General features: G+C 49.5%; 1 protein-coding gene across 1 annotated transcript; it reads left to right on the top strand.

Moving 5' to 3' along the window:
• The first annotated feature begins 87 nt into the window (after nucleotides 1-87).
• On the top strand, nucleotides 88-25,567 carry LOC127052358 (zona pellucida sperm-binding protein 1-like). The gene is given in 23 exon segments (XM_050955960.1): nucleotides 88-280; nucleotides 3,090-3,211; nucleotides 3,622-3,898; nucleotides 5,052-5,195; nucleotides 6,020-6,204; nucleotides 6,287-6,384; nucleotides 7,887-8,014; nucleotides 8,111-8,300; nucleotides 8,395-8,545; nucleotides 8,752-8,836; nucleotides 9,330-9,452; nucleotides 9,974-10,115; nucleotides 18,247-18,356; nucleotides 20,100-20,221; nucleotides 20,391-20,592; nucleotides 21,042-21,169; nucleotides 22,637-22,831; nucleotides 22,918-23,015; nucleotides 23,631-23,698; nucleotides 23,701-23,757; nucleotides 23,853-24,042; nucleotides 24,129-24,270; nucleotides 25,511-25,567. Coding segments are annotated over 23 exon segments (3,207 nt in total).
• The last annotated feature ends 433 nt before the right edge of the window (nucleotides 25,568-26,000 follow it).

Genomic DNA, 26,000 nt, shown 5'->3' with positions numbered 1-26,000 from the left:
ACTCACACTACAAAGCCCCAGTCCCACAGCTTCTCTAGTTATGAGAAGTGACTGTTGGGCAGGGTTTCTTCTGTAACACCTTCAGCTATGGGGCTGGGCTGGAGGTATTTTGTGGGCTTAGTGCTGCTCTGGTCCCTGTGGCCAACCCTTGGGCAGGGGGACTTCCGCAGGGTCAGTTTTTCTGTCTTGCCGCGTGGATATGAGTATGATTGTGGAGACTATGGGATGCAGCTGCTGGTCTTTCCTAGGCAAGGCCACACCATCCGCTTTAAAGTTGTGGGTAAGTAGCTGTGGGGCTTGCTTAATAAGCAGCCAAGGGTACCCCCATCCATGTTCAGATTCCCTTTTAAACAAACATGTTGGAGGGTTTCTTAGAGGCTATTGATAGCTTCCCTGTCTCCCATGGGTAATTCTATTCTTGCATGTGGACTACCTTCCTCTCTTAATTGTGGATCTAATTTTTTAGTGTTTACTACAACTCTTTCTAGCTTAGTTGCTGTCCTCCACCCTAGGAGGTGTTATCTGGCTGACTTCAGTAGTCCCTCTTCTGACTGTAAGATAAGGGCCTGACTAGGGGAGGTAATAATAATGCAGGAAGGCCTCCCAGTCTCTGGCTTGGCCCCCTAAAACTTCTCTACTCTAGGACTCCCACCTGACTATACAATAGATGTTAATATTGCTGTTGTTGTACATTGCTGCAAGACAGCCCTTGTACTGCTAGGATTTGGGGCCATTCTACTCTCCTTGGTGGGTTTAGGAGAAACTTGGCAAATAAAGACTAACTTGAATTTGGGGATGGCTGGTAATCTAAATCCAGCTACCCAAAGATACTATTGATGGAACAAGACCTAGTCCTTGCTTCATACATTACTCACAGACTTTAAGGTCAGAAGGGACCATTAGGATCATCTAGTCTGACCTCCTGCACAATGCAGGCCACAGAATCTCACCCACCCACTCCTGTAACAAACCCCTAACTTATGTCTGAGTTATTGAGGTCCTCAAATCATGATTTAAAGACCTCAAAGCACAGAGAATCCTCCAGCGAGTGACCCGTGTCCTTTGCTGCAGAGGAAGGCGAGAAACCTCCAGGGCCTCTGCTCTTGAGGGAAAATTCCTCCCTGACCCCAAATATGGCAATCAATTAAACCCTGAGCATGTGGACAAGACTCACCAGCCAGCACCCAGGAAAGAATTATCTGTAGTAACTCAGATCCCATCACAGACCATTGGGCATATTTACCTGCTAATAATCAAAGATCAATTAACTGCCAAAAGTAGGCTATCCCCTCCATAAACTTATCAAGCTTAGTCTTGAAGCCAGATATGTTTTTTGCCCCCACTAATCCCCTTGGAATGCTATTCCAGAACTTCCATCCTCTGATGGTTAGAAACCTTCATCTAATTTCAAGTCATAGACTGGACACTAGGAAGTTTAATCCATTTGTTCTTTTGTCCACATTGGTACTAAGCTTAAATAATTATTTATCCCTCTGATATATTTATAAAGAGCAATCATATCTCCTCTCAGCCTTCTTTAGCTTAGGCTAAACAAGCCAAGCTCTTTGAGTCTCCTTTCAGAAGACAGGTTTTCATTCCTCAGATCATCCCAGTAGCCCTTCTCTGTACTTGTTCCAGTTTGAATTCATCCTTCTTAAGCATGGGAGACCAGAACTGCACACAGTATTCCAGATGAGGTCTCACCAGTGCCTTGTATAACAGTACTAACACTTCCTTATCTTTACTGGAAATGCCTAGCCAGATGCATCCCAAGACTGCATTAGCTTTTTTCATGGCCATATCACATTGGCTGCTCATAGGCATCCTGTGATCGACCAATACTTCAAGGTCCTTCTCCTCTGTTACGTCAGTTGGAAGTGTCCCCAATTTATAACCAAAATTCTTATTACTCCCTAAATGCATGACCTTGCACTTTTCACTATTAAATTTCATCCTATTATTATTACTCCAGTTTACAAGGTCATCCAGATCTTCCTATATGATATCCTGGGCCTTCTCTGTGTTAGCAATACCTCCCAGCTTTGTCATCTGCAAACTTTATTAGCACATTCCCGCTTTTTGTGCCAACATCAATCATAAAAAGATTGGTTCTAAAACATCAGATGGGTTAGAAATCCTCAGATGGGTCCCTGAGGAACTCTACTAGTAACCTTCTTCTAGCCTGACAGGTCACCTTTCAGTATGACCCGTTGTAGTCTCCCCTTTAACCAGTTCCTTATCCACCTTCCAATTTTCATAGTAAGCCCCATCTTTTCCAAGTTAGTTAATTCCCCATGTGGAACCATATCAAATGCCTTACTGAAATCGAGGAAAATTAGATCCACTGGATTTCCTTTGTCTAAAAAATCCATTACCTTCTCAAAGAAGGAGATCAAGTTGGTTTGGCACGATCTACCTTTTGTAAAACCATGTTGTATTTTGTTCCAATTACCATTGACCTCAATGTTAACTACTTTCTCCTTCAAAAATTTTTCCAAGACCTTGTGTACTACAGATGTCAAACTAACAGGCCTATAGTTACTCAGATCACATTTTTCTCTTTCTTAAAAATAGGAACTGTTAGCAATTCTCCAATCATACAGTACAACCAACCCCCATTAGCTTTCCTATGTCTCTGAACTAGAGTGTCTGTCTTAACTTACCCTTACCCATGGGTGAAGGCAGGGCCAGCTTTAGGAGGTGCGGGGCCCAATTTGAACAGTTTTGATGGGGCCCTAGCAGGGATGACTTTAAAAAAAAAAAACATAAAAAAACACATGGGGCTTGTACTCACCAGGTGGTGCTCGAAGTCTTTGGTGGCACTTCAGTGGCGGGTCTTCCACTCACTCCAGGCCTTCAGAGGCACTGAAGGACCCGCTGCCAAAGACCCAGAGCAAGTGAAGGACCCACCGCTGAAGACCTCGAGTGCTGCCAGGTGAGTAAAAATTTAAAAAGCACCTCTAGCCAGGGAAGGGATTCTCACTGGGCGAGGTGGCCCTCTTAGGTGCAGGGCCCAATTTGGAGGAATTAGTGGAATAGGCCTAAAGCTGGCCCTGGGTGAAAGCTTGTCTGTGTGACTCTCTCAACAGATGAGTTTGGGACTCCCTTTGAAGTTACAAACTGCTCCATCTGCTACCACTGGATCTCATCTGGTGAGAAAGGGGAGGTGATCTTCTCAGCTGGCTACAATGGCTGCCATGTGCTGAGGCAGGTGAGTGAGTTGGCACAAGAGGCTCCAGTGTCTCCATCATCCCTGCTGCTACATTGAACACCTGCCTCTAAATCCCAATGTATCAATGTGAAGAGGTTCTTGGCCTCCTTTGTAGGATGCTTGACTTCCCTGTTATTAATGAGATCCAGCTAGCATACCCAGGCTGCTGCAGTGCTGTAGATTTTCCTACCTATTGTCATACAGCTGTGCTAAGCTTGCCAACTCTCCAGGATTGTCCTAGAGTCTCCAGGAATTAACCATGAATCTTTAATTAGACAGTATGTGACACAACCTCCAGGATACATCCAACCAAAATTGGTAACCCTAGCCTGTGCAAGGGGGTCTGGGCTGAGCAGCCATGGACACTCCATTGCACCACAATCTTATTAATTGTTCTGCTTTCATTGCAGGATGGCCGTAGCCTCCTGAGGGTCCGAGTGGAGGAATTACTGAGCACCAGGGCCATCGCTGCCACCCATGACGTGAACATTACCTGCCCCAAGCCCACTGAACATGACTTAACCCCAGAGGAGACCATGCGCTACCTGCCCGTGCCGCGCCCGGTGCCCGTGCCGCGCCCGGTGCCCGTGCCGCGCCCGGTGCCCGTGCCGCGCCCGGTGCCCGTGCCGCGCCCGGTGCCCGTGCCGCGCCCGGTGCCCCACATCTATCCTCGACCAAGCAGCATAGGTGTGTGGGTCCCCTCTAATGGAAGGTTTCCTGCTCCACTTCTGAGACCTGTGTTAGTCTTTAGGGGAGCTGCACCTTGTCTCTTGCTTGTGTCTGCCATCTTAGAGCTGGGGTTGACAGTGTTGTAATCCATACTCAAAGATGAGATTACATTAGAAATCCAGTTCCCCCAAATAAACTGGGGGGAGGAGGGGTGGCTATTTGCCTTCTGGTTTTTCAAAGCTTTAGTGGGAAGGCACTTGCTTCCAAAGTCTGAGTTTTTGGTGCACGTGACTGGATTTTGCCCCAATGTGTCCTTGCCATTGGCTGCTTAGAGGGGTCTCCCTGTTCCTCCAGTATCCCAGGGTTTGGGATCTGATGTATCCCTTCATATCTCACCCCCACATCCACTTGCAGTTGGTCTCCTGCTCCCCTCGTTCTCCTCATGCATCTCACACAGGCTCTCAACAGCTCACAGTCTCTCTGCATTAATAGTGTCCTGTCTAGCCCTCCCCTAAACCAGAGTGGCAGCCACCTTGCCTGTAGGTACAGCTTTGGTCTCATTGAAGAAAGTGGAAATTAGCAGCCATGTTTGAGAGGCACTTCCTCTGATAGGCTCTGGGAAAATGGTGGCCATCCTGCTAGCTTTTGCCCCATTAGCAGTAATGGGAGATGGTGACTTTAGGCATTTTTCCTTTTTTAATAGAGTAGGGGTCTGCTCACCATTTCATGAGAGGGATAGAAAAACCCATTCCTGAACTGCTAACTGATAAATAGCAGTTGACAACACTGGCTGGGGGGGGCGGGGGGGGGCTCTCCTCTGACACAGCAGCAGATCAGGAGCCTGAATTTCCATGTCCCATTTTAAGACTGGTATCAGGCTTAATGCTAAGAAGGGCAACATGTAACATCTGGAGGCCTGGGGTGGGGCTCTGAGCACAGTGCTGCCTGAGGTGGTATGTGGCTTGAGGCAGGGGTGGGGGGGTAGGGTGAGCTTGGATGGAGACCACTGTGGGAGCTCTTGCAGCCCTTTGGGGAGGAGGGTTGGGCTGGTGTTGAGATCAACCAATTGTCCAGAGGTTGCTACAGACTTTCAAAAGTCTCTGGGGAAGGGTCTCTTGTGATCCCTTCAGAGGATCTCCAGCTCTTCTTAATCCACGCCTTGCTGTTCTAGGTACTCATCTCACACAGGAGCAGTGCCGCGTGGTGGCTGGGAAGATCCCCTGTGCAGACACCCCAGGCCAAGCTGCTTGCATTCAGGCTGGCTGCTGTTATGATGAGACTGACCCTACTACCCCCTGCTACTATGGCAACACAGGTACGAGATTGCCATCATGGCAGCTTATGGAGCCCTTTGCCATCTGTATCCTGGGAAGCTTGGTGAAACACCATCCTTCTCAGATAAGCTGGGTCACCACCTACTAGCATGCTGAACTAGACTTGGATCCAACTTCTTTGTATCTCTTACTCTGGGCTGCAGTTGGCACCAGTTGTGTGCAAAGGGATTCCTTCCTACGTGACTGTCTCTCTCCTCAGTTGGCCAATGCTTGGCAGATCTTGAGAGCAAACGCCAAATGTGTGGTGGCAGAACCATCAGAAAGTACAGGCTGGTGCTCCACCATCAGACTGATGGATAACTCTGTTGGCTTGTCTCATTCCTGCACAACATGAGCTGCAACCATGCTGTGTCAAACCCACTTACCCCCATGGAGTTTCACTGGATAGAGTCCAAAGCCAGAAGGGACCACTGATCACTAGTCTGGCTTCCTGCATAACACAAGCTATAGCACTTCCCTGAAAATTCCTAGAGCAGATCTGTTAGCAAACATCCAGTCTTGAATTTTCCATTACTTACCCTGGGCAAACCATTCCAATGGTTAATTATTCTGACTGTCAAAACTACACCTTAGTTAAATATTTGTTCCCTGTGTAGCTACTTAGACTGTAATCAAGTCACCCCTTAACCCTCTTATAGTGTAGTAACCAAATTCTGTCCCTAGAAGGCATGTTCTCTAATATTTCTCATGAATCTTCTCCAAACATGCTCCAATCTTTTTATTTATTATTGTAGTGTGACATGGACCTCTTGCCCAACTCTATACCAGGAACATCTATACTTAATCCTGCTCCTTTATGTTGCAGTCACTGTTCAGTGCCTTGTGGATGGTCACTTCATTCTGGTGGTCTCCAGGGACATGTCTGATCACCCCATCATCCTGGACAGTGTCCGGCTAGCCTATGCCCAAACAGGATGTGATCCCATCAGAATGACAGAGGCTTTTGTGATCTTCCGATTCCCTGTCATGCAGTGTGGCACAACAGTCCAGGTGAGGACACACTCACTGGAAGGGTGAGTGCTCTGCTCAGTGTCTTGGGGGACTAAACCATCCCATATCTCAACTCTACCAGGTGATCCATGACAAACTGATCTATGAGAACCAGCTGATCTCTGGCATCAACATCCAGACTGGACCAGATGGCTCCATCACCCGGGACAGCACCTTCATGTAAGTTGACCTGCTCTATTGACTAGCAAGGAAGTGATGGTGAGCAGTCTTCAGCACTTCCACAGTGGAAGTGGGAGGCCAGATACTCTTTTCCCTGGCAAAGATCTGATCTAGCCATTTTCTACAGCCTTTCCTGGGGGTTACAGTGGATGAGAAGCTGGATATGAATCAATGCTGTTAACCTTCTTGGCAAGAAGGTTAACAGCATATTGGGCTGCATTAGTAGGAGCATTTCCAGCAAATCAAGAGAAGTGGTGGTTCCCTTCTCAGCACTGGTGCAGCCACATCTGGAGAATTGCATCCAGTGTCTTTTGTTTAGGAGGGCAACTTACAGAAAGGATGTGGACCAATTGGAGAGTCCAGCAGAGGGCAATGAAAATGATTAGGGGGCACATAACTGAGGTAAGGCTGAGGGAACTAGGCTTATTTGTCTGCAAAAGAAAAGTGAGGGATTTGGTAGCCCCCTTCCTCCCCCTGAAAGGGGGGTTCCAAAGAAGATGGCGCTAAGCTATTCTCAGTGGTGGCAGATGATGACACAACAAGGACCAATGGTCTCAAGTTGCAGTGCAGAAGGTCTAGGCTGGATATTAGGAAACACTATCCCACTAAAAGGGTGGTGAAGCACTGGAATGGGTTACCTAAGGAGGTGGTGGATTCTCCATCTTTAGAGGTTAAGGGCCAGCTTGACACAGCCCTGGCTGAGATGATTTAGTTGGAGTTGGTCCTGCTTCGAGCAAGGAGTTGAACTAAATGACCAGGGACTGCTCTAGGTATTTTGCCAGCCCAAGCATGGCAGGCAGGCTGCCTTCGGCGGCTTGCCTGTGGGAGGTCCTGTGGATTAAGCAGCATGCCTGCAGGAGGTCTGCCAAAGCCACAGGACCAGTGGACCCTCCACAGGCACGCTGCCAAAGGCAGCCTGCCTGCCGCTCTTGTGGCAACTGGCAGAGCACCCCCCCCATGGCTTGCCACCCCAGGCAAGTGCTTGGCATGCTGGTGCCTGGAGCTGCCCCTGTAAATGACCACCTGAGGCCTCTTAGAATCATAAGAGTAGGATTGGAAATGCCACTTGCTACATGATCTCCAATGACAAGTAGACACAGCCAGCCTGACCTGAGAAGGCCACACTGAGGGAGTGAACTCACTACAGGGTTGGTAGGAAGAAAGGTTGGATAACAATTGGTGATGACAAAACTGATAATGCTGCCAGGAGTGATGGCTACAAATTAGTAGGTGCTTCTAGCCTGTCTGAGAAGGTGCTCTCCCCCTTCCCCTCCCCCATGTGGCCATGCTCAGGCACTCCTGTGGAGTCCAAGTTGTAGGAAAGAATATCTGAGTTGCTAGAAGGGTTGATGGGAGACATCCAAGAATGCCAGTGCATCCAAGTACTGATAGGGCCTGACCTTGCTTGTCTGAAGCACTAAAAGTCGGTACCAGGAGCAGTATGGCCTCAATCTGAATTCAGAGCACCACCCCATCTCCTCCCTCTGCTCTCTCCTGTGCAGCCTCCATGCTCGCTGCATCTACAATGCCAGTGGCTTCCTGCCAGTCCAGGTGGAGGTGTTCTTGCCCCCCACACCTGCTCCAGTCACCCAGGCAGGACCCCTCCGGCTCGAGTTGCAAATTGCCACAGGTAGGTGGACCCCCCCCTCACTCCAGCACAGGGATCCCATCCCCTGAAGGACCACTGGCATCTCAGCTCTTCTCTCCTCCTGCCCTCTCCCTACAGATGTGAGCTACGCATCCTATCTCACAGAAGGAGACTATCCTGTGGTGAAGGTACTCAGGGATCCTGTCTACATGGAGGTTCGCATCCTGCAGAGAACAGACCCATCCCTGGTTCTGGTTCTGCACCAGTGTTGGGCTACCCCAAGCACTAACCCCCTGCAGCAGCCACAGTGGCCCATCCTGGTGGACGGGTGAGTGGCTGGGATAGAGGAGGAGCATGGCTTGTGGGGGGAGAGGAGGGAGGGAATTTTCTTGGTCCAACATTCTCTCGTGTCTTGTTCCCAGGTGCCCATTCCTGGGCGACAACTACAGAACCCAGCTTGTGCCCATGGTCACTGCCTCATCTGAGCTGCCCTTCCCAACTCATCACCAGCGCTTTGTCCTCTCCACCTTTGCCTTTGTGGACTCTTCCTCTCAGGTGGTTCTTGATGGACAGGTGAGAAAGGGTCTGCATATAAAGGGGGTGAGGAGGGGAAGTCAGAGGGCAGGGGCAGGAGCTCCTATTTTAGTTGGGTACTGACCTGCAAATTGTCTGAGGTGCTGCACATGTGCAACTAAACTGATAGCTCTGGATTTACTTCCTAGCTCCTAGCAGCACTGGCAATCACTCACTAACTCAATTCTCACTTGTGTGGATTTCAGGTGTACATTTACTGTAGTGCCTCTGCTTGCTATCCCTCCTGGCTGGAGCCCTGCAGGACAGCGTGCCCATCAGGTGCTACTGCAAGTAAGTCTGAGTGGCTTCATCTGTGTACCAGTGGTCTGAGATCCATGTGGGTTTCTACAAGCTCCCATTCCAAATACCAGAGGACTCATGGTGAACAGAGCTCTGCCTGTCCTATGTACTTACTGCAATGAGTTCAGCCTAGCTTCTTATGTATCTCTAACATGTACTGTAGTGCTAGCTAGGGTATGATTTGGCTAATCTCCTACAACTGCCTTTTAACCTCTGTGTTAGTCCATGTTGGAGAGCTCAGTGGAGCATGGTCTTCTGAGGCAATTTCTTGTCTCCTACTCCTGAGGAAATGGCCTTTCTTCCCATCTTCTCCCACACTTCAAATAAGCCATTCATGATCTAATACCTGGTACCACAACCTGTCAGGAGGCCTGTAAGGGCTCATGGTTGAGTCCATAGTGACCATTGCATCTCTTCACATGATGCACTCACAACCAGAGGGCCCTGGACAGACAGCTTCCTAAATCTCCATTCCATCTCCCAGGAGGCCGCCGGTTCCTGGATATCAACAATGGGACAGAACCCCAGGACCTAGTGAGTTCTCATGGCCCTGTGATCTTCCAGGAGAGCCCTGAGCCATGGAAAGAACAAGTCTATGAGAACAAGGGTGAGTTCTGCCCTCCTACGGTTTAACAGAACTGGCTTCTTGCACAGTAACCTGGAATACAGCAAGTCAATGCTGTCTAGGGGGTGCTAATCTAAATGTTTATGGGGCTACATGCAGAAGTCCCTCCTTGACTATCCATATGTAAGCTAACGTTGTCTGAACCATGCCTGAGTGCTTCCCATGGGTGAGCAAATGTCCAAAGAATAAGGAAATAACCCAACATTCACAGGATGTCTTAAACAAGAGAACTTGGAGGGTACTAGCACCTTGTATGCCCCAAGCCTCCTTGGCACTCAATGCAGTAGGGCTAGCACTGCCTCTGCCCTCTATTGGATGGCTATCAATGGAATGGTGGTGCTGATTCACAATCTAAAGAGTTGACCAATCAAGTATCTTTTGGATGAAGACTCACCTAACAGGCAGGGGGAGAACCACTGGGGCAGGGAAGTCTAGGTGTCATCTCCACACTCCAGATCCTACAAAAATCTGGATTGTCTTAACCTCTTCTTCTCCTCCTACAGACCCTGTCTCCAGACTTGACCTGACTCTGGTGCTTCTGGCCATGCTCTCACTGGTGGTTGTGGTTTCCCTCATTACTGTGACACTTCTCCGTAGGAGAAGCAGCTGGATGACAAGGTCCCAAATATTCCATGGCAGATCATTGTAAAATAAGAGGGGGAAAATAAAAATCTCTGGATTGCATTAATGTCTTGTGGTCATGTGTCCCTCTTGGGGAGGGAACAGCAGTTTGAGGCCAGGGGTCTACTACTGGCCTTCTAGTAGCGTCCCTGCCCCTTCTCCTCCCACCCCCAATTCAGCAACAGAACAAACCTCTCTGCAGGAATAGACTCCAGAACAGGATGTGGCACAGAAGGCAGGAAAGACTGCAAGCTAGTACTAGACCAGGTACATCAAATGGCTTTCTCTTGTTTCTGGGGAGGAGGGTCATCTATGGGGGAAGCCACTCAGCCCAACTAAACACTTTTTTTTTTTTTTTTTTTTTTTTTTTTTTTGTTAACTTTACTGTGAATAGCTGGATTCTAACTCAGCTGGGCACACAGTAAGAACTACTGGTGCTTGCCAACCTAACCTGAAGCCAATGTGAACCAGAGGACTCACATAAGTTTAGTAACTAGAAACTCTAGTGTCTTATGGCTGTCTGGTCCTCCCCAGAAACTAGCTTACAGGAGGTGGTGAAGACTACCCCATTGTGAATGACTGACTGAGAAACCTGATGCTTCAAGACCTTAAGCATCTGCCTGCCTTACAGCTGGGATCTCCCCTATAACTTGTATCTTCTGCTTCTAGACACCTTAGCTATAGGGCAATCCAACATGTGGCTGCAGTGCACACAGGCATAAATGAGCTAGCTTTCATCTGGCCAGTTGAAACAGTAGATACATGGAAATGTTAATACCATTATAAAAGGCAGTGAGACCTTATCTGGAAAACTGGACACAATTCTGGTCTCTCATGTGTAAAATGAATTCAGACTGGACCAGATACAGAGAAGGGCTACTAGGATGTCTAGAGGAATGGATAGCCTCACTTATGAGAAGAGATAGAGACATTTGTTTAGCCTCTAACTAAAAGAAGAATGATAAAGATTGCTCTCTTGAAATGCATCAGAGGGATAAATATCAGGGAGGAATTAAGCACCACCATGGACAAATGAATATAAACTGGCCATAAACAAGTTTTAGGCTTTAGAGTAGACAAAGGTTTCTAATCATCAGAGGACTGAGGTTCTGGAGCAGCTTTTCAAAGGGAGGTGTGGGTGGGGAAGGGGGCTTCAAGACTGAGCATGCTATGTCTAGAGAAGGGATGGTATGATATGATGAGACTGCCTACACTAGTATGCAGCTGATCTGACTAACAGTGAATATCTCCAGTGCCTGGTGATAGGACACCAAAGGGGAAGGGTTCTGAGTTACTACAGAGAATTCTTTCCACAGGTACCTAGCTGGTGGGTCTTGCCCACATGTTCAGGGTCTAAATGATCACCATATGTGGGGTTGGAAAAGAATTCCCCCCCCCCCCCATGTCAGATTGTCAGAGACCCAGGGTGCCTTCCTCTCCAGCCCCAGGCATAGGTCACTTGCAGGCTTAAATGAATGTAAATGGTGGATTCTCTGTAATTTTCTTTAAATCATAATTTGAGGACATCAGTAGAGGTCATGGGTCTATTGCAGAAATAGGTGAGTGAGGTTTTGTAGCCTGTGACATGCAGGAGGTCAGACTAGATGACCATGATAGTCCCTTCTGGCCTTAGCCTGACAAGAGAGAGGGGGTTTTCTGAAAGCTCAGCCATGGCAGCAGTCAGCCACCTAGAAAGAATAACATCAGTTGGGATACAAGTTGCATGCAACTGGATGAGTGCCTGTGACTTTCTTCATACCAGCTAAATGACTGTCTATGTTGTTTCATGTGCAAGATGTGACAATGCAAACACTTGATATCATCTTGGTGCAGAAGTAAGATGAATGATTGCCTTAGGGTACTAGAGGCAATCCAAAGGGAGGGGTGTAAGCTACAATTTTTGCATCAGGATGGCCAGCACTGATCTGTGCCAGGATAGAACAATCACAACAACCTGTTTCCTCAACAACCCAAAGGCTTATTTAAATGATGCAAAGCTGGAGGCTAATACTGGATGACTCACAATTAGGCAGTGACTGGGGGGCGGGGAGGCGGCAGTGTGCTTTCCAGGACTGCAGTAATGGAGAGGAAAGGCTTAGCTAACCAAATTAGCCTGGAACCAAAACAATAGGGTGGCAGCAGAACAAAAAGTTTCAGGCACAATGGTGCAAGTTCTGTATTTTTTTTTTTTTTTTTTGGTATTGCTGCCTATTAAAATCTTTAAATGGAAAACCCTGGCCACCTCCAATTCTAAAGGCAGGATGAAGAAGAAGGGAGGCCTCACTAGCATGCTGAAAGGCCAATTCTGAATATGTATAAAATGTCATTGCTGGGGGGTTTCTTCCAGACACTGAGGGTAAGGTATGATTTTTTCCCTGCCAGAAAAGGCCTGCTTCAAAGTCCATAGGAATCCTTCCATTGACATCAGGGGCAGACACACTAGACAGGAGAGAGTTGGAGGAGAGGAGGAAACTTCTGTAGGGGAAAAGTGCTGACTGATTGAAAAATGGCCAAATATAGTGTTTCTCTTGCTGAAGTGGGAAGACTTGGGCTGAGGGTTAGCAATGCCACGAGAAAAAGACAGAGGAAGCCTAGGAAAAACACCAGCCAAGAGAAACTCAAGAGGCATAAGCCTATGGAGGTGTCCTCAGGTTTCACATAGCTCAGGCTGAGGCCAGCCTTGTTCTGTGGAGCTTCATACTTGGACAAATTAGGTTTCTTCAAGGCCTGGTACGAGGCCTCTCTGCTTTTTGACTAGTTTCACTCCTAACTTGGCCTCTGCCCAGGCCACCAGGATTAACCCCCTGAATGACTTTATAGCTCTTTTAAATAAGATTAATAATCATGGGCCTCAGTTCCACACCTCATTAGAACAATGGCACCTCCATCAGCCTCTGGCACCATACCATAGCCCTGTTTCAACACTGAGGCAGAGAGAATGGAGTGATTCCTAGTGAATTAACACCACTGTTTTCTATACCTGCTGGGTTTTGTTCACAGATCTCCCTACTTCACACTGAGCAGGCCTGATCCTTCTGAAGTTATGACATGTAATAGTAGGTCTCAGCTCATAACCCTTATGGAGTTGGTGATGAGACAAAACATCAGAGCGACTAGTGGCCAGGACTACACCTGTACAGAGATGATGATGTCATCTGCATGAGCGGAGAGTGGGGATCTGTTGCTCTCTAGTGGCTGACTCACATGGAGGTTAATGAGTGTGCCACAGCCACTCCCTAGACGTGGTTAGTCCCTTAGCTCAGAAATTACTGAGTTTTGCTCTGAATATCATGGAGTTTAAATTTCAGCATGTGCCCAAGCAGGGGCAGTTAAAATTGCAAGCCAGAGATTGACATACAGGGCAAGGGGGTGCAGAGCAGTGGGACCAGAAAACCAGACTAGCAGCATGTGTTGTAGGTCAGCGTTAAGGGTACTAGCCAGAGGTGAAAGTAAGCCCGCACGGAGGACCAGTAAGAAAAATGCAATAGCTACCAGCAAGAAAAAGGAGCATTTTTTCCCTCTCTAACTCTGCCTCCTCGTTCCAGCAAAATTGAGGGTCCGGGCGCCCGGCTCCACGAATGTTTGGGGCCGGGTCTCCCCCCTGGCCCCACCCCGCACCTCCCAAGTGTGCCCTAGACCCCCTTTGCTGCCCCCATGCACCTCCCTGTGTCCCGGAGCAGAGCGTTTCTCTCTCCCCATCCTCTGCAGCTCCATGCTGCTTGCCTGCATTAACTGTTACCACAGGGTCCTAGTGCCCCTCTTCACTATTGCCAGGGCAGGCTGCCCTTCTCCCTTGGACCCTTTCATTTTCCAGTGGGACCCTCCACCAGGACAGGCACTCCCCTGCCCACAGTCCCATGCTGGGCAAGGGGCAGTCCCAGTGAAGCGAAAGTGAGGGGCTGCAGCAGGGGAGGAGGCCCACATGTAATGGCAGCCCCCCCCCAGCATGGCGCCCACCACAGGGGAGGCAAGGCGGATTCCTGGACCTTAGAGGGGCCCTAGGAGCATGTGCAGTGACAGTGGGGGAGTGAGTGTGCTGCCGGGGGAGAAGGGGGTCCCTACCCCAGAGCTCGCTGCTGCCAGCAGGGAGAGGGCTGGGAAGAGTCCTTCTCTCTGGCTCCAGTCCCAGGGCAGCCTGCCTGCACCCCAAACTCACCTCAGACCTGCCTCACCCCAGAGCCCACACCCCTAGCCAGATCCCTCATCCCCTGCACCCCAACTCTCTGTCCTAGCCCTGAGCCTCTCTAACACCCCAAACCCCTCATCTCCAGCCCCAGACAGAGCCCTTATCCCCCTGCACTCTAACCTTCTGCCTCAGCCCTGAGTCCCCTCCCACACCCCAAACCTCTCATCCCCAGCTACATCCCAAATCCACCCCCAGCCTCATCTCTCAGCCCTGCTCCCCCTCCCTCCATACACCCTCTTATCCCCAAACTCCTTCCCAGAACCTGCATCCCCTCCCTCCACACTCCCTCCCATCCCCAAACTCCCTCCCAGAGCCTGCACCCTGCACCCCAGTCCCCTGCCCCAGCTCAGGGCCTGCACCCCAGACCTCCTCCCCCACCCAAACTCCCTCCCAGAGTCTTGGGCAGGTTGAGGGTGGAGTTTGAGGGGGCAGAGTTTGGGCAGGGGCAGGTTCTGGGCACCATCAAAATTTCTACAAATCTGCCACCTCTGCTGGCAAGAGCTGGTGCACCATACCGGGATGGACTGGCTTCCTGAGGCAGCAATTTAAAGGGCTGGAGCCCAGAGCCCTGGGGTAGCGGCTGCGGGGCTTGGGTGGCGATATAAAGGACTCAGGGCTCCTGCCGCTGCTACCACTCCAGGTCCTTTAAGTCACTGCTGGAGCCCCACTGCCACTACCTCAGGGCTCTGGGACAATTTAAAGGGCCCGGGCCCTTTAAATAGCCCACAGAGCCTGCCGGAGCCCTGGGGTAGCGGCTGCAGGGCGCTGGTGGCTATTGAAAGAGTTCAGGGCTCCTGCTGCCTCTACCACCCTGGGCCCTTTAAATAGCCACCGGAGCCCTGCCGCCACTACCCCAGGGCTCCAGCAGCAGGGCTCTGGAGATGATTTAAAGGGCCCTGGAGGGTAGCAGCAGCGGAGCCCTGGGCCCTGCTGCTGGAGCCCTGGGGCTCCATTGGCAATTTAAAGGGCCTAGGGCTCTGCTGCGGTAGCAGCAGCTAGAGCTCCAGGCCTTTTAAATCGCCCCATTTAAATTGCTCCTGAATCCCAGGGCTCCCAGCCACCTTTGCAGCTGGGAGTTCAGGGGGTGATTTAAAGAGCTTGGGGCTTTCAGCTGCTGCTACCACAGAACTAGCCCTGGGCCATTTAAATCCTGATTTAAAGGGCCTGGGGATTTAAAGACTCCACCTCTTCCGGTGGATGCCACGCCGCTCCTCAGGATTCCAGAGTACCAGCAAGTCCTTTAAGTTACTTTCACCCCTGGTACTAGCAGAACTGTGGGGGAAGCTTCTTTGGCAGCTGCTAGCATCAGCCTCAGGGCCCAGTTCTCAATTCCCCAGTCACAGGATCAGTTTCTCTACTCGCCTTGCCTGCCACAGGACCCCATTGTGCCAGGCACCATACAAACATTAAACAAAAAGAGGAGGGCTAGAAACCCTTTTTTAAAAAGGAAAGCTGATGTTCTGGTATGTTCACATGACTCCAGGATCTGGAGCTTTAAGAAAAGCAAAGTATTGCATCACTCACAATAACATGATGAGAGTTGGCAACTCTGTCTCTGCTTCTTCCCCACTTCGCTGTTGTGTTGTAAACACTGGGGAGGCATCAGTGCAGGGATGTAAAACTTATTCAAATAATAATGGTTGAGAGAAGCTTGAAAGCATGACCTCCGCAGATTCAAAAGCCAGAAAAGCATTTTAAAATAGCCACAAATTTGTTATTTTTAAAAGTTCATGAGTTATGGGGGTCTCATGATTTTTGAGTGCTCAGGGCTGGCGATACTCTAGGCAGTGAGAAGGGTAGAAAGAAGGAGATGAGATGGAGAGTCCCAATCCCAAATAGGCAAAAATCATGAGATTTTTCAAAAAATACACTTTGGGGTTTTTTCATAGATTCATGGATTTTAAGGCCAGAACAGACCCTTAGATCAACCAGTCTGACCTCCAGCACAGCACAGACTAAAGAATGTTACCCCATTACCTCTGTATTGAGTCCGATAATTTGTGTCTGAGTAAAGCATCTTCCAGACAGACCACCTGCAGGCTGGTCTACACTAGAAAGTTAGGTTGATCTAGGTGTGTCCCTCAGGGCTGTGAAAAATTCACCCTCCTGAGAGACGTAGTTAATCCAACCTATCTCCCAGTGTAGATGCCATGAGATCACTGGAAGAACTCATCCATCATCCTAGCTACCACCTCTCATAGCAGTGGATTTAGTGTAATAGGTGTCAGCACTACAGGGCATCACTGCAGCTGTAGTGTTTCTAGTGTAGACATAGCCTGATCGAGAATCCCCCACTTCCACTGTCAGTCTGTTCCAAGGGTTAATCATCTGACCTGTTAAAAATGTGTGCCTTATGTCTACCTTGCCATGGATGGTGGGTGAACCATGGGCTCAGGGAGGCTAGCCCCCAGCCAGGCCTACCCCTTCAGCCTGAGGCTCCCCGGCTGCTAGCCCCACTCCCTCCCAATCCTGTATTACCTGAGCACCACCAGCCCTAAAGCACCAGGGTGTGCACACACACGGAGCACCAGGCAGGCTGCTCCCGGAGCACTGGGTGCATGGGCTGTCCCCCTCCCCAGCATCAGACCACTGGGCAGGCATCGGGCAGCCTTCCCTCCCCACCCCCACATTCCCATCCACCCAAAGTCCTAGCTGCCCCAGCTAGGAGACCAGACAGCAAATGTGAAAAATTGGGACAGGGAGTGGAGGATAATAGGAGCCTGTATTAAAAAAAAGACCAAAAAATCAGGACTGTCCCTATAAAATCAGGACATCTGGCCTTCGTAGCCCCAGCCCAACCTAGCAGGCTTCCTGAAAGAGGAGCAGCCAGCTTGCCTAGGCTGGAGCCAACTAGCAGAAGGAGGGGGCCTTGGGGTGAAGTTTGGTTAGGACCATGTGGGGCTGTCTGTGGAGGTATAGCCTTCCCATGCTATTATATGTGCCACCCATGGATTTAGCTGGCTCCAACTTCCAACCACTGGATCTTGTTCCACCGTTCTCCACTCAATTAAAGAGTCCTTTAAAATAGCCAATCTTTTCTCCCAGTGAATGTACTTGTGCAAAGTAATTGAGCCACTTCTTGATCTCCTATTTGATAAGCTAAACTGACTTAGCTCTGTAAGTCTATTGCTATCCGGCACTTAATCCATCTGGCAAATTGCATTTGTGACAAGTGTTCTCCGTACCCACTCCAGTTTTTCAATACCCCAATCACACAGAACAAGAAAGAAAAAGGCCTCATTCAATACCATGGCCACGCACACACTGACTAGACCTTGTGCCCACCCACTTCCCAGACCCCCGTAGGATACACTGACTAGACCCCTCAGATTACAAGGCTGATTCTCTCCCAGGTGAGCTATTCAAGTGCCTGGGACATCCATGCCCTCAATGTGGGGTCTCAGACCTGAGAACAAGTGTCTCTGTTTCACCAGCTGTTATCCAGGCAACTTGGGGTGCACTTGAGCCCTGTTTTCAAGCTTTTCTCTGCAACTGTGAGGGCAAGAAACTTACTTTTATTTTGAATGCACAGAGATTCCCAGCTAGTTCCTTGTTTCCAGGAGATGGGGCTTGGAATAAAACATCAGTTACCATGAGACTTGCAATAAAATCCTGAGAGTTCGCAACACTGAAAAGGGAATATAACAGGAGGATTCAGTGGGAGAGGGTCTTAGGGCTGAAAGGTTTGACGGTTTTGTTTCCCTTTCACCCTGAGCTTTGCACTTTTCACCTGGCCCCTCCCCAGCAGCAGGCAGCTCCCCAGGTGCTGACTCTCTGCTCATCTGATTCACACCCCACACCCTCCTCTCCCCTCCCCTCACCCTAGAAAGCCCCAGCCCCACAGCTTCCCCACTTATGAGAAGTGATAGCTGGGCAGGGTTTCTTCCTTAGCACCTTCAGCCATGGGGTTAGGCTGTAGGGGTTATGGGCTTAGTGTTGCTCTGGTCTGTGGGGATTGCCCTTCTGCAGGGTCAGTTTCTCTGTCTTGCAATATGGTTATAAGTATGATTGTGGAGACTATGGGATGCAACTGCTGGCCTTTCCCAGACAAGGCCATGCTGTCTGCTTCAAAGTTGTGGGTAAGTAGCTGCCTGGCTGCTTCTTAAGAAAGCTAAGGAGCCTCCTGGCTGTTTTCTTAGACATGCAGGAGGGTTTTATGGGTCCCCTGTGAAAACCTCTTACATATATAGTATGTAATGAGATCTTCTTTTTCCCTTCCTAAAGTTCCTGCTCTAGTGTATTTCTTGGTGGCCTGGCTGTTGCCCTCAAATCTTGAGTATCCTGGTCTCCTGAAGTAAGAGTCTGTGACTTCTGTCCTCTGGAGAAAAGACCAGGGCCACCCAGAGGATTTGGGGGCCTGGGGCAAAGCAATTTGGGGGGACCCTTCCATAAAAAAAAGTTGCAATACTACAGAATGCTATATTCTTGTGGGGGCCCCTGTGGGGCCTGGGGCAAATTACTCCACTTGTGCATGCCCCCGTCGCCCCCTGGGTGGGCCTGGAAAAGACTGGAGTTACCTAGTTGAATTCAACTGTTAGGGCTAAGTATTTCCTCACAACAGGTATTTTTTTGGGTCACAGAGGAACCATGCTGGGGGAAAACTGTAGAAGGACATACCAAAATGTGGCTAGGTATCTCAAGCTCTGGTGTATCTCAGACCTCCGAGTTCAAGACACCTGAATCCTGTGTCCTCTGTGGGCTATCACCTCCCTGTTGTCATGCACAAGTGTGGGATGGGATGGCCTGGTCTGGCCACTATTGGCACTCCAGGCTTGGTAAATGAGGGCTGTCCTGTACCTTTTGAGCTGCTTACCACCATGCTAAAGCTCCACTAAACTGAAGGATGTGACAAACAGTCGCTGTTCCAAACATGGCTACTTGGCAAAGCTTCATCATGGGATTGTCATAAACAGAGAGCTAAGGGTTAATGTCTCTTACACCTGGAAAAAAAAGTACCTGAAACACCTGACCAGAGGACCAATCAGGAAACCAGATTTTTTTCAGATCTGGGTGGAGGGAAGTTTGTGTGTGAGTTCTTGGTTCTTCTGCCTGTATGCTCTCTCAGCTATGAGGAGTGATTTCTATTTCCTGCTTTCTAATCTTCTGTTTCCCAGTTGTAAGTACCAAAGATCAGATAGTGATTTATATGTTTCTTTTGTATTTACATGGATATAGTTGCTGGAGTGCTTTAAATTGTATTCTGTTTGAATAAGGCTGTTTATTCAATATTCTTTTAAGCAATTGACCCTGTATTTGTCACCTTAATACAGAGAGACCATTTTTATGTATTTTCTTTCTTTTTATCTAAAGCTTTCTTTTTAAGACCTGTTGGAGTTTTTCTTTAGTGAGGAACTCCTCACCAGGGAATTGGTGGGAGGAAGAAGTCAGGGGGAAATCTGTGTGTGTTAGATTTACTAGCCTGACTTTGCATTCCCTCTGGGTGAAGAGGGAAGGGCTTGTGTTTCCAGGACTGGAAATAAAGAGGGTGGAATCCCTCTGTTTAGATTCATGGAGTTTGCTTCTGTGTATCTCTCCAGGAACACCTGGAGGGGGGAAGGGAAAAGGCTTATTTCCCTTTGTTGGGAGACTCAAGGGATTTGGGTCTTGGGGTCCCCAGGGAAGGTTTTTGGGGGGACTAGAGTGCCCCAAAACACTCTAATTTTTTGGGTGGTGGCAGATTTATCAGGTCCAAGCTGGTAACTAAGCTTGGAGGTTTTCATGCTAACCCCCATATTTTGGACGCTAAGGTCCAAATCTGGGACTAGGTTATTGACAGGGATTTAACTCTTCCTTACCCATGACGTGTATGACTCTCTCCACAGATGAGTTTGGGACACCCTTTGAAGTTACCAACTGCTCTATTTGTCTCCACTGGATCACATCTGGTGAACAAGGAGTGACGATCTTCTCGGCTGGCTACAATGGCTGCCATGTTCAGAAGAAGGTGGGGGAGGGGGGTTTGCACATGTACCTGAGCAACTACAGAAGCTGTAGATGGGTCCATACGTGCTGCCCCAGCAGCCTGTGAAGATTTGAGGGGAGGGGGAGGCTGTGCTTAACAGACTGATTGTAGGTGCTATGCCACAATACTGACTGGCACCTCTTCATTGCAGGATGGGCATAACTATCTACAGGTCCGAGTGGAGGAACTATTGAGCACCGAGGCCATTGCTGCCACCCATGATGTGAATATGACCTGCCCCAAGCCCACTGAACATGACTTAACCCCAGAGGAGACGGTGCGCCCGGTGCCCGTGCCGCAGCTGGGCCTGGTGTGCCCGGTGCCCCTCATCTATCCTCCACCAAGGAACATGGGTATGTCATTTTGTGTGGTGGCCTTCACTGGAACTGTTCCTTGTCTCCTCCTCGCAGCTGCTGTGTTTTAGAATTGATCGTGGTCATGTCTCAGGGGAAAGGGAGTTGAGTGATGTGGCTCATTTCTCCCACAATAGTAGGAAAGGAACATGAGATCACACAGGAAATTGTCACTGGTGCCTACTTGATGACAGGCCACATCTTGTACCTGTGAGGCCTGGCATGGGGCACTGTGTACATAGTGGTGTGAGGATACTAGAATGACTGGGGATCTGGAGTAAAAGGCTATTTGAAGGAGTGGGGAGAGTATCTGGTGAGTTGGCAGCTGGAATAACAAAGCACACAAATGGCTACGTTCGATTGGATCATCTAAAGGATTTTAGGAAGGGCCAATTGTGATCCCTTCAGAGGATCTCCAGCTCTCCTTAATCCACACCCTGCTGTTCTAGGTGCCCACCTCACACAGGAGCAGTGCCACGTGGTGGCTGGGAAGATCTCCTGCCAAGATGCCCCAGGCCAAGCTGCTTGCATCCAGACTGGCTGCTGTTATGATGAGACTGATCATACAACCCCCTGTGTAGAACTGATAAACGAAATTGTTTTTAATTTATTAATGTAACTTCTGTTCACCATCCACACTACACTTGCCTACACTGTAATTTCTGTTCCATATTGTAATTCAAACTCCATTTTAAAACACTCACTCCATTTTGTAAAAGCCAACCTTCAGTTTTTGCAAACCCTGCTGTAATCTTATTAGTTTAGTTTAGATGTGTGAATGAGGTATGTATGGATGACAGAATCAACCTCCAGCCCCAGCCTGTCCTGATGAGATAAAGTTCAAATACCAATGGCTGAAGACCTAGACAACAGCCCTAAACAAAGTAAGAAGCATCCACCCTAAAAAGAAAAGGACAACAGAAGGAAGATCAAAGCCAGGTTCAAGGCTGAAAGTCATGCCTGCAATTGATGGGTGATCAATCCAAATCCAGAGGCAGCGTGACACAGCAAGACCTATAGACTTTGAATCCAAACTAAAAGCCTATAAAAAAGAAGGGTGAGATGAGAGTCTGGGTAACATTCTGCTGCCAACATGAAAGGACATCGGTGCCTGCCCAACAGAGATCCAGCTTTCCTGGCCAGTTAGCCGCCACAAGCTATGAACCCAAGCTACAAAATCAAGCTATGAACTTAAGCTATCTTCAGGACTGGTAACTATGCAGCAGCTGCAGAACATCTGGTGTGTGTGTGTGTGTGTGTGTGTGTGTGTGTGAATAGGTATAGTGTGTGTGTGTGTAAGACTTACAATATTAGTTATTAGTCATAAATCAAATTATCATAATAAATGTGGTATCTTTGTCTTGCCCCCTGAAAAGATCCTGTGTAGTTTTGTCTGCACAACACCTGCTACTATGGCAACACAGGTAGGAGACCTGGCTTTGTGTTGGCTCATGGAGCCCTTCGCTAGTTCTGTCCTGAGAAGCCTGGCCACATGCTCTCAATTGAGATGGTCACCACCTATTAATGTGGTGACCTAAGGCTGGGATTCAGCTACTGCTCTAGGACTGTTGTCTAAGTGGAAACCACTGCCATGTACCCCTTACTGAGGCTGCAGTGAGCGCCAGCCAGATGCAGACTGAGTTACTTCCCAGAGCATGGTTTTGTTGATCTGTCTTGAGTAAAGCAAGACTAACACCACCAAATGTGTGGCAAAAGAGAGCAGTGAGGGAGCACAGCCTGGCATCCACAGATTTGAGGGTGAGAAACAGCTGGTGTGTGCGTAGATCCTACATGACATACATTCTACTGCTACCTGACCTGCAGAGGAACCCAATTTTCTAGCTCCATTGGGTTGCATTGTGGGTTAGTATGGCCTGGAACCAGTTTTCAGAGCTCTCTAGATTCTTGACCGATATAAGCAGCTGCCCTACAAGAAATATGAAATACTGATGTCTCTAACAATGAATATATAAACTAGAGTGGGATCCAGGACTCCTGACCCATCGTGTTCCAAATCTATTACTCTGTACTTAACCTGCTCCCTTGTGTTGCAGTCACTGTTCAATGCCTTGTGGATGGTCACTTCATTCTGGTGGTCTCCAGGGACATGTTTGATCACCCCATCATCCTGGACAGTGTTCGGCTAGCCTATGCCCAAACGGGATGTGATCCCATCAGAATGACAGAGGCTTTTGTGATCTTCCGATTCCCTGTCATGCAGTGTGGTACCACTGTCCAGGTGAGGACACTCCCTGTGGAAGCCAGGGAGAGTGCTCTGCTCAGGGTCTTGGGGCACTAATCCACCCTATGTCTCAAATCTGCCAGGTGATTGGGGACAAACTGATCTATGAGAACCAGCTGATCTCTGGCACTGATGTCCAGACTAGGCCAGATGGCTCCATCACCCGGGACAGCACTTTCATGTAAGTTGGCCTGCTCCATGCTTGAAGGGCTGGTGTTGGAGAAGTAACTCCAACCTTCCCATATCCCAAGGGGATGGGAATAGGCTGCTTCACTGACTAGTGAAGTGGGGAATGGAGGGATCACAGTATCTCAACAGCCTCTCCTGTCCAGAAGGTTTCCCAAGCATCTTGCAGACTAAGCTCACTTCAGAAGGTGGCTGACCCTTTTCTGAGGTGCAGTGCATCATCTACCTAACAGCATATAGAAACAACTGCTGTAATGATCTGTGTCCCTAGATAAGCCCCAAAGTACCCTCTTTTCATGGCACTTGGTATGCTAGGAATGAGATTTGACTACAAGTGAGCAGGTGCTTCTCTTCCATCTGAGAAGGCCCCCATGTGGCCATGCTCAGGCACTCCTGCTTAGTCCCTGAGCTGTAGGGAAGAACACCTGAGTTGCTGGAAGGGTTGATGCACTGGCATCCTTTGGATGTCTCCCATCCAAGGGCCTGACCCTCTTTGTCTGAAGTGCTAATAAGATGACTGCCAGAAGTAGTATTTGCTCAATCTGAATTCATTGAGCATCAGCCCAACACCACCCCTCCCAATCTCCTCCCTCTGCTCTCTCCTGTACAGTCTCCATGCTTGCTGCATCTACAATGCCAGTGACTTCCTGCCAGTCCAGGTGGAGGTCTTTTTACCTCCACACCTGCTCCAGTCAGCCAGGCAGGACCCCTCCGGCTTGGGCTGCGGATTGCCACAGGTAGGCAGCCCCTTTGACTGCAGCGCAGAGATCCAATCCCCTGAAGGGATATAGGCATCTCAGCTCTGCTCTCCTCCTGCCCTCTCCCCACACAGACAGGATCTACAGATCCTACCTCACGGAGAGAGACTACCCTGTGGTGAAGGTACTCAGGGACCCTATCTACGTGGAGGTTCACATCCTGCAGAGAACAGACCCTAACCTGGTTCTGTCTCTCCACTACTGCTGGGCCACCCCAAGCGCTAACCCTCTGGAGCAGCCACAGTGGCCCATCCTGGTGGACGGGTGAGTGAGGTGCAGGCATCCTAGGGCTATTAGTGGATGAAAGAATAGTGCTTGGTCAAAATTGAATAGTGTCCCTCTGTTCTCAGGTGCCCATTCTTGGGAGACAACTACAGAACCCAGCTTGTGCCCATAGGATCTGAGCTGCCCTTCCCAACTCACCACCAGTGCTTTGTCCTCTCCACCTTTGCCTTTGTGGACTCAGCCTCCCAGATAGCACTTGATGGAGAGGTAAGGATGGCCTGAATCTACTCAGGGGTGGGAACGGTCCTTTCCTGGTCAGGCAAGGACCTGCATCCTCTACGTTCCTCTTGTGGGGACATTGCTCTTTACTTTTTTGTGAAGCTTGCCTCTAGATGAGGCCATGATCCCCCTGCTTGGAACCCAGATCTGCTGCTGGCTGCTTCTGGGACGAAGCAAGGTGTTGGAGCAGGTAGGCACTAGCCTGCCTTAGCTGGCCAGCACTGCTGATGGGACTTTTAACATCCCAGTCAACAGTGCTGACCAGAGCTGCTGGGTCACTGAGCAACTGGGTGCTGACCAGTGTCTTACATGCCGTGACCCAAACTTTGAAAAACATATTATCTTTTATGATCTTAGGATGCTGACAAAAGCCTGTCTCAAGGGTGGGGCGGGAGGGAGTCCAGCATTATCTGAGACCTACCTATGGCTCCAGTTTGGGGTTTCTCCAATAACATAAGTGCTTATAGGAAAGCAAATAGAAGTCCATTGGCAGAGCTGTGAGAAGCTCAGTGCTTGGGGAGGGGGGCAGGAATGGAATAGCAGAGGGCTGTGGATCAGGACTGAGGGCCATCAGCAGAGCTGCCTGTGAGCATGGGGAACCTAGGGCTGCAATAGCAGGGTGCTGCATTTTGGGACTGAGGGATATCAGTAGAGCTGGTGGCTGGGAGAGCTCAGGGATGCTAAAACAGGTGGCTGAGAGTCAGGATTGAGAGGCATTGGCAGAGCTGTGGGGTGGGGAGCCCAGGCCTGGAATAGCAGGAGATTCTGTGGGTCTAGACACACCAAGGTTTAATCAGCAGAGCTGGCTGTGGAATGCCAGGGATGGAATAGCAGAGGGGCAGGGGTAGGGAGGTGGCTCAAGGCTGGATTTAGGGGCATCGAACATCTGGATAGAACAAGTAGATTTAAGCTGTAACTGACAATTGGCCTGACCGCCAGCCTGTTGCTACTGAGGGAAAGCCTGCTGTGGGTGTCAGTGGGCTTTGGTTCAGGCTCGAAGTCTGGAAAGTGGAAGTGCTGAGTTCCTGCTAATCTCCAGGCAGAACTGGGCATAGTCACCATCCCTTTCCCTTCCCTCCCCTCCCACCCCTCTAGTGACAAGCACCTTCACCGTCCCAGCTGCCAACGCACCTCCCCCTGCCCAAGATAACCCCTCAGCTACCCAATCCCTCCCACATCCATAGCTTCCGATAACAGGCCCCTCTGAGGCCTTATCGTCGCCGCACAGGTCACCCAGGTGCTTGGTGCAGATAAGGGGCAGGAGGGCAGTGGAACATGCCTCTAGCTGACGGAAGGCAAGACAGCATGGCCACTGAATACATGGCACGTGAGCAGATGAAGGGGAGCGTGATGGTCAAGAGAGGGCGGAAGATGGGTCTCGTTGCAATGTCCTGTACAGCCAGTCGGAAAGTGCAACTGATGGCTGGGGCTGGGTCAATGACAGAAACAAGGGAAGCCGCGAGTGCTCACGTCCTTGGTTTGGAGGGGGAAAGCCCCACTTCACCCCTTTAGACTCCCATCTTACCTGGCTGAGATGCTGGTTTCTCTGCTGCGTTCTCCCTGGTCTGTCCCTCTGTCGCCCCCCCCCCCCCAACAGGTCCTAGGGCTGGAGCTGGTCAGGAATTTTTTGACTTATTTTCTTGAATGTTTGTTTTCAATCAGTTGGCTGAAATGGAAACTTTTCACAGAAAAGTGTTGGATTCTCAGGCCCAGGGTGA

The sequence above is a fragment of the Gopherus flavomarginatus genome, chromosome 5 (genome assembly GCF_025201925.1).
Source record: "Gopherus flavomarginatus isolate rGopFla2 chromosome 5, rGopFla2.mat.asm, whole genome shotgun sequence".
NCBI lineage: Eukaryota > Metazoa > Chordata > Testudines > Testudinidae > Gopherus > Gopherus flavomarginatus.
Note: the sequence above shows the minus strand (reverse complement) of the source record. Positions and strands in the feature narration are given on the sequence as shown.